General features: G+C 40.7%; 1 protein-coding gene across 2 annotated transcripts; it reads right to left on the reverse strand.

Moving 5' to 3' along the window:
• Nucleotides 1-1,825: 1,825 nt before the first annotated feature.
• LOC149849046 (protein-tyrosine-phosphatase MKP1-like) lies at nucleotides 1,826-8,246 on the reverse strand. Of its 2 annotated transcripts, XM_090013256.1 has the most exons (3): nucleotides 8,134-8,246; nucleotides 5,045-7,747; nucleotides 1,826-2,581 (listed from the first exon to the last, which is right to left on the reverse strand). In XM_090013256.1, exons 2-3 carry the CDS (start codon nucleotides 7,574-7,576, stop codon nucleotides 2,510-2,512), a joined length of 2,604 nt encoding a protein of 867 aa, XP_089869382.1. In that variant the 5' UTR covers nucleotides 7,577-7,747; nucleotides 8,134-8,246; the 3' UTR covers nucleotides 1,826-2,509. The 2 variants fall into 2 exon arrangements, with proteins under 2 accessions (XP_089869382.1, XP_089869377.1); XM_090013251.1 differs by lacking the exon at nucleotides 1,826-2,581 and having other exon boundaries at nucleotides 4,812-7,747.
• Between the last annotated feature and the right edge of the window lie 610 nt (nucleotides 8,247-8,856).

Here is an 8,856-nt window from a genome sequence, read left to right on the forward strand (position 1 = left end):
TTCACAATTTGAGGTGCCAAGGGGTTGGACTTGAACTGGATTGACACGTAGCACGTTTGGTGATGAAGAATTCCGATTAAGAATTCATGTCGGATTTAAAGGATCCGATGATTCTGATATGGTTTGCGATTTTTCATACCAAACTCTAGGTCCGGGACAAAATTTCAGTATATGTTTCATGGGAATTCCGATTAAGATCCCTAATTTGTCAATAGAAAAAAAATTATGTAAGTTTTGCCTAAATGCCCGGTTAGATGAGTCTAATCCCCGCATTAACTTCTCGACAGCCTTCACCCTTACCTTCAGTAACGTAATATCTTCATGAAAAACAAGGTACAAGGACGATTTTCTGAAAATTTTTAATTAATAAAAACAAAGTTTTACACACTTTCATATATACAAACACGTTTTTTTACTAAAATCCCTATAATTAAACAAGCAAAAACTATCGCAAATATTAAAATGAATTGATACGTATCCAGATGGCGTCAGTGTGATAGTGTTCATGTCGTCAAAGCATAGCCGCCAGAAACTGGCACGGATGCTTTGGTTAGCACGTCGGGTGGGTCAGACGAGCACTTATGAGGTCAGAGCGACCTCCGATGGTAACCCATCAAAAGTTGCCTTGATGCCATTCATCCATGGGATTAACGACGTCCCAAATACCATGGTTGGAATCAGGGATGAAGTCACATTGAGACCTCAGGGTGGCCACGTGCTCACACTAACCCCGAATTTTCCCAGTAAGAGGTTCGGGTCAGGGTGGGTACACCTAAATCCGACCCACGCCTCTCCCACTCCAACATCCCCGACCCGACTCTCTCTTCATGCTTTGTCTTCCACTCTGGCAGCTCGTCCCCCATCCAACAGCACCGGCAGCGGTGTTGCCATACTTACAATAGTGTAAAACACGTCGCGTGGCGCACTCCATGCAAATGTTGTCAGTATCGGTGAATATCGATTGAAACGTATCGCATTGACAAAGAAAATCGAGCATTGTCACTCTTGAATCAGCTAATTTTTAAATAAATGTAAAAAAATATTTAATCTTTTAATATAATTTTAACTGAATTGACACGTGCCACGTTCTGATTGACACAATATCTTTTATTTAGTTTTTGGCCTAACTCAAAACGATTCACTTGAATATTTGTATCAGCCCGATTCACCTGAATCGTTGGCCAAACGATACAGGACCGATACCCATATTGACAACATTGCTCCTCTTACTTCGGCACGAGCAAAGCAAGGAGCTGACATCCAAAGTTACTTTTTGTAGTTATAATGTAATTAAGGCCAAATAAATAATTTTGGTAATAAAAAAGTGACATGGGCAGTCATGCGAGCAATACGTTGAAAAGGTAGGTGGTTATTTGAAAACTTTTGAAACCTGAGAGGTTAAACCTAAATTTATCATAGGTAAGGCGGTAAAATAGAAATTTCCCTCGTGAAGATGAAGGGAGGAGCTGAGCCTGAGGGTCACTTTACTCCATACTAACGGTGGTCGAGCCATCAAGTAGTTGGGGGGCATCGTCGGTTGCATCGAATGTGGGTTGCCCTGCCCGTCTCTCTCTCTCTCTCTCTCTCTCCACACACAAGCAAACTGTGCAGGTCAACCCGTTTCATGGAGAGTAAACACCCGGAAGAATATACCATCGAATATCTAAATGGACAATGCACTTATGCACATGCTTCTTAGGCCGCACAGAGCATGACAGGATACTACAGACAAAAAAGATATCTCAACACTAAAAGTCTGATAGAGCCCCCGTCCCACCCACCCACCCACCCCCCCACAAGGATCTACTATTATTTTGAGTGAATGTACAAAAAGAGAGATCTAACATCCATGGAGAAGAAAATTTACAGTCCCCTTCTTGTGCAATGCAGTGGCAGCTCCCTGAACAACCCTGCAAACGATGGCAAACAGCTCCAACAACCTACTTTAGATGTAAGGACATCACAGGTATTCTGCAAACGTGGGATGGCTGAACTTGCTCAACTAAACAACAAAAACAGCAAAAAAATATATCCACGGATTCATTGTGATAGCCCATAACCAGCTTCAATGGCTGCCTCCTCTAAAGTGCTGGAGGCATCATCTTCCACCAAACAGGCAGTGAGAAGATAAAAGGGGAGGCAAATTTTCATCTTTTCAGAGCCTTCATGCTAATTGTGATGAGAGTTCGTACTTTCAGCCTGCTACCATAAGTTGGTCCTTGGCAAATTTGAGATATAGCTATGATGCGAAGTTATGGCAATGGCTTACAAAGTTTCTTCATCTAGAAAATGCTTTTTTGGTGGTAAAACACAAACCTGGCAGTTTTCATCATCTCCAAGCAGCTAATGGTAAACAGTAGAAGTTGAAGATAAACGAAATCCTTGAAAGAATCAAGAAATAATGCCAGACTCTGCTGACTTATATCAGCAACGTTCCTCAACAGTACAAGTCGAAAGGGGACTTGCAACGCAATAATACTTAGATGAAGAATACAGTGGAGACTTGCTCTTAATTAGTCCTCTGAACCAAGGAATTCAACCAATGTAAAAAACCTTCAGGCCGGTCTTCTTCCTTAACCACCTGCCCGAAAACACATGTAAGAAACTGACACAGATAACAGTTGATTTTGTATAATTGTTGACACAAAACCACCACCAAGAAAGTGAGTTCAGTAGATGGATAACACTAAAGATGAATAAAAAAAGCCTATAGCATAGATACTCTCTTTTTATAACAATAACAATACGTAGTAGGGCAATTTCCTTCATTCATAAGCAAAGGGGATTGAGAAGACCATAAAATTCTTACACCAATTCAGTTTTTCTTATAGACCATGCACAAAATCTATGTTTGTAATGTCTTGATTCAGGTTGGTTCATTGCGTGGGTCTAAGTTGGGTTGGGCTATGTCAGGCTCGATGGGCTCTGAAAGGTTAAAAGACAAAACTACAAAGAATCCAATGTCTAGGAAGCAAGCGGTATGCCTATTTTGGTAACGTGTCGCTCCCCTGGAACTCTTTTTTGAGAAGGCAAACATTCTCATTATATTAATGAATTACATCAAAGATTCTAAGTGATGAGATATCACTAGGGATGAGATGGTGATTACAATAGATGATGCTCATTCATCCCATAGGTAAAGAGCCAACAAAATGGAGATTACAACTGCAGACTAAGCACATCTTGAGGTCCTTCTCCTTGAACACCTCAGGCAGATTACTAGGAGTTTACATTTAGCATCTCAATTTGAGTCCTTTTAGGCCTTCACACATTTTTGGCGATCTTGAGCACTAACTTGATAGGGGGCATGGGAGAAACGTATTTGCATCACAAAACATTTGTGCAAAGGTACAGTGAGCCCCCTTAATCGATGGTCTGAAGACCATGTTCAAAGGTAATGGAGCAAGATCACGCAAAGGATCTCCTAGAACTCATTATCCAAAAAATCCAAAAAACAAAATCCCTCACTGGTTGTTATTAAAAAAAATGGGAAAAAAGAAAAAAACAAGCCCCACTCGAGAACCAAGAAGACCGGACAAAGTGACAAGCTTTAATTCTTCGACGTGGATATGCTTCAGAGTTACCGAAAGCTTCTTAGGTAGGTGGGAAGCGTGCTTCCCGAAAACTCGCTTTGGAAGCACGATACTCGTTGCTTTCGAAACTTCATGGGAATTGAGATCCCCCACACTTCTTCCATGCTTCCCCCACACATGGTCTATGCTTTCTATATGCTTTCCTCACGTTTCTTTTCATGTTTTTCATGTATTTCCGCTCACTCTTTCACTCACTTCCTATGTACTTTCTCTAAATTGGTAACCATCATTGTTAAATTTTAACTGACAATCATGAAATATAAGAACAATCATTTTTATTTCAGTTTTTATTTGTTTCTTGTTTGATTCCTATTTAGTCACCATATTGCTTCATTTTTTATTCTTATTTCACTTTCAAATTGATATTTTGCTTCCCGCTTCCTATAAATTCTAAAACGCCTCGCTTCTCGCTTCCGCTTCATAGATCGTTTCTCGCTTCCGCTTCCTAGATCGTTTCTCGCTTCCGCTTCCTAGCTTGGCAACCTTGATATGCATACATGGATGGAACGAGCTCCAAAAAATACCCGTTATTAATTTTTTTTACAAGTATTCTTGTGATTTTGTCCCTTTTCACTCTCATAAGTTTAGATTATGTGAAATGACTAAAATTCCCCCATCGCACCAACTTTCAATAGTACTTTCCACCTAGATCAGACTATGATATGCACTTTCACTGGCTATTCCTTTCTTTTGGGATAAGCTAGGATTTGCTTTTGAACTGAGATACTTTGACAAACTTCTCTCATAATGTTTAACAGTAATAGAAGTAGCACTTGGTTTATTCTCCAAACAGGATATCCTAATATTCACTTCAAACACAGACATCTTCTGAAACATTGTGATATAGAAGATGTTCCATCTTCATGAAGTTGTTCAGCACAAAAAGGCAGACTGAATTTCGGATACATTTTCACTATGCATTGCTGAATTACTCATGAGAAAGTTTAAAACATCAATAACAACTTAACAAGTAGGTTAATGTAGCACGTTAGACAACCACAAACCTCACCTAATGTTTAACCTAGTAATCAGTTCATGAAATTGGAATGTCACTTGCACCGACCGTCCATTCGCCTAACAGTGACTAATACTGTAACAACTTGATCTTATGAGAATAAATAACAAATGGCTTTTGCAAGCAAATAAATATAAAAAATACCATATTGTGATAAACCTAACAGCACATGCAACAGCAGCATAATTCTAGATGACTAACTCCAAGACTTTCCTCATTTCAACAGCAGAGGAATACATGAGTGCAAAAAAGAGTAATTATATGACATTCATGAAGAGCAACACAGTTTCTTCACAATCATACCAATCATGTCAGTAGACAATTATTAAAGCAAGTAAAAGCAGGTCTTGCACATACAAATCTTAAAAGAATGGAAGACATTATAAGATCGGGAAATCAGTGTGTATGAAGTAAGAAGACAGAAGGCTGCACATACCTGAACAAGGATATCGGTCGGCAGCCCCATCACTGTCACAAACTCAATGACAACTTGATTCCAATCAATGTTTTCAGTTTCATGTTTGTCTCTATCACTACATAACCGTCTATCATCATGCTTCCACTGACTTCCTATCCACAAGGTCAGGGCTTTAACTTTCTTAATGCCTAGAGAATCAGTGACTGGTGTTAGGACAAGTAGAACTCCTTTGGAATCAACTCCATCCAGAGTCTCCAGACCATGTGGATCAATCTGCTTTGCATGTGGCCACTGGTATACAATAGGATGCAATGAATCTGCAGCTTGTAAGCATTTAATGTTGGATGCAGTACTACCAGATGATTCTTGGGCAGCATGGCAGCCACTACTGGTTAAACAATCAATCTTGTGACACAAGCCTTCTGATCCTAAATCTCCTAAGCACATATACCTTTGATATTTTACACTTGATTCTCTGTCTTCATTTGAATCATGCAGCTTGGAATCTGAAAGTTGGCCTCCATTATGCTTATTACTTTCCATCATCATACCCACTGACATACTTGTACAAGCAGAAGAACAAGCATTTTCTAGCATTCTGGAATCACCAGAGAAAGTGGGTAACACAAGTGATGGTGACATATTTCCTCTACGATGAGCAAGAGAAGAGGAAGATCCTTTAGAATGTGAACTTGATATGCGACCACAAAGCTTTGAAAATTTTTCATTGCTGAATTGTTCATTGTCACTACACACAGGGTAACGGTGCTCAGATGATGGAACTGAGACGCTGGGCCAAATCCATGATGCAGGTGATGAAGCTGATGAGTTGGCAGAACATGAAGGTGAGAAAGGAGATTCCGAACTAAATCTGAAATCACGGTTTATATCAGAAGCAAGTGAATCAGAGAAAAGATTAAGGGTCGACGACGAAGTTGTTGATGATGATGATGATGATGATGATGGCAGTGATGAAAATTTGTCTGAAGACAAAAGCTGAGTCTTGTTTACTAAAGTATCAGCATCCTTCACAGACACCGAGCTTGAATGTATATTGGATGGCGATACTCCTGAAGCCGACATCCACTCTTTTACATTGCCACAAACAAATTTTCGCCTCAATATGCTCCAACCATTTTCTCGGGCTGGAAGGTGAGTCTCAAGTCCAGTGCCAGATGATGATGAAAATGGAGGCACAACACCTCCTGTAAGGGCTCTATGAAAAATCTCAAAATCTAAGTTGTATGAATCAACTATCTTCAAAACTACTGGGATGTTAGTCGCCAGTTCTACATGCTCCTTCCTAACCTCCATTGTAGTATCCGAGCTTTCACCACAAAGAAGGATTTTTGAGAAAGCATCCCAAAACTCGGCTGGTTCATCACCTTCTTCAATTGCGACCACAGGACCCTGAGCTCGTTCATACCGAACAACCTGACATGCAGCTGCTTTGGCATCCCTTGCCATGACCGATTCACATTTCTTCCCAATCCAAACATAAATTGCTGAAGGTATATTGACAATAAAAGCACCTCTAGAATCTAAAGCTGCTGCAGAAGGTTCACTCAACAACTTTGGAACAAGATGCAAAGGGTCATATGGTGAATGTGGCGCTATCCTATACATCCTAACTATCGAACTTGGGCTCAAAGGAACAGCATGGACTCTCTTTTGGCACTGCAACAACTGACATGCAAAACCCATATTTGGGTTTGTGATCCCTCTAGCAGCCTTTACATACTGAAATGCATCATCGAAGCTCTGACCTTCCCTCCACATAAGGTAAGCAATTACCAACGATGTAGAGCGTGAAACTCCTTGACAGCAATGAACAAGAACCCTCCCGCCTTGCTCCCTCACATCTTCAAAGTAGTCAAATACATCATAAAGTATACTTGTGATATCTTCTGACGGGCTATCGTGTAACCATAGAGTCTTGTAGACAAGATCACTCTTGAAGTACTCTGGGCAAACAAAACCAACGCAATTGAGGACATGGGTGATACCGTGTTGCCTCAGAATTTCCCGATTCTTCGCAACTGAATCTCCGCCAAGGTAGATATGATCCGCCACTTTTGAACATTCCTTATCAAAGCAGGCAATTCTCTCCCTCCTGAAACTTGTTCCTGATGAAACCAAACTCTTCTCGATGGGACCCAAATCAAGTGTCAATCCTTCACTGGGCTTACCAATTTCTTTCTTAGCCCCCGGAGTGGGAGGCTGAAGCCAATCCCCTGTATCATCTGACCCTGGTTTCGGCCACTCATCCAAGCTCCGGCGACTGATCTCCAGTGGCTGAAGAGGCGGCAAGCATGAACGAGCCTTCAAATTCTGCTGGGACCTAGGCGTAAGGGGAACGGGGAATCCCCGGAACGGGTTGGCCGGTTTCTCTGGGTCGAACATATCGGTTTGGGGTTTCCCATTGTCGCACGGGATTGGAGGAGGCATCGATCGAGCTGACCAGGAGGCCGACCGCCAGAACGACTTCTGGCCACTGGAAACCTGAAACTGCCCCCGTGAACTGTCCGAATTAGCCTCATCCCCCACCATTTCCCCGTCGTCCACCACCACCACCACCACCACTACAAATCAAGCTACACAGAGAAACCAAAATCCCAAACCCTAACCCTAATTCCACTTCTCATGGACAATCCAACGTGACCGAAACCCTCGGCACCAATCAAGAAACTAATCAACTCATCCATGAGAAACCTCCAAACCCTAGAAAACCAAAACGATAAGAACCGATTAAGGATCGCTCTATAACAAAACGAACGTCCAAATTAACGCCGAAAATTAGCCGATCAAACTACTAAAGATAATAAAAACTACTAAATCCACACATTAAAAGAAAAAAAAGGAAAAGATACCCACTAATAAAATCGATGAGAAAAACACTACAGAAGTAATCAAAATGAGCTTTTTTTTTTCAATGAGAAAAAACATCAAAGTAAAACAATCAAAACGGAGAAAGAGGGATGAAATGAATTCCTGCGGATAATGAGACGCATACAGAATGAAAATCATGCAATAACGAGAAAAGAACAACTCAAATACACGAAGAAAAAGGAAATTTTGAAGCCAAAATTTGAGATTCGAGGACTCACCAGGCGATCTAATTAAAATCATGCACAGAGAGAGAGAGAGAGGGAAAACCCTAGATGGCGAAAACCCTAAAGAGTTTTTTTTATACTGAGAAGGCTCTCGGTTCACCGTTGTTAAAAGAAGGGGTTGGGTGCTGCAAATTGTACTACGGATTCGGTCCAATAAATACGTTAAGTTGGATTTGGGGTGGACCCTCTAGATCCGAGTCCGATAGATGGTTACATTAGATCTAATAAGTGGTTTTCTACATGGGCATCGAATCGGATTAGAGATACAAATCAGATTCAGAAGTATTAATAAGTTAAAAGAAGAGTGGGTCGGATCCAACTATGCCGGATGTAGTTGGGAGATCTCCAACATGATTTGGGATCCAAATTCGGATATACTTGGACCCGAACCATTTCAAATGTCACTGCCTGTGATTTCGGTATTGACTCTTGATGGGACAACACTGTGCACCTTTAAATTTTGTTACTAACTGGACTAAACTTGCTCATAAGTGACACTTTAGTGCGACTTCAGTGTGGCAAATAAGGTCGACAGTAATGTGGATTAATATATTAATACATATAAAAAATAACATCATATTTAGAAAACCAGAATACTATTCTACGTTGAAAAACAATACATGAAGATTTCAAAGTTCCAAGTTTAGGGACCTGAGTGATTGATCGAGTGTTGGAGACTTTATACTTTTATATCGAAAGTAGCAAACTTGGTCAATA

Source organism: Nuphar pumila, chromosome 1 (genome assembly GCF_984573655.1).
Source record: "Nuphar pumila chromosome 1, dmNupPumi1.hap1.1, whole genome shotgun sequence".
Classification (NCBI taxonomy): domain Eukaryota; kingdom Viridiplantae; phylum Streptophyta; class Magnoliopsida; order Nymphaeales; family Nymphaeaceae; genus Nuphar; species Nuphar pumila.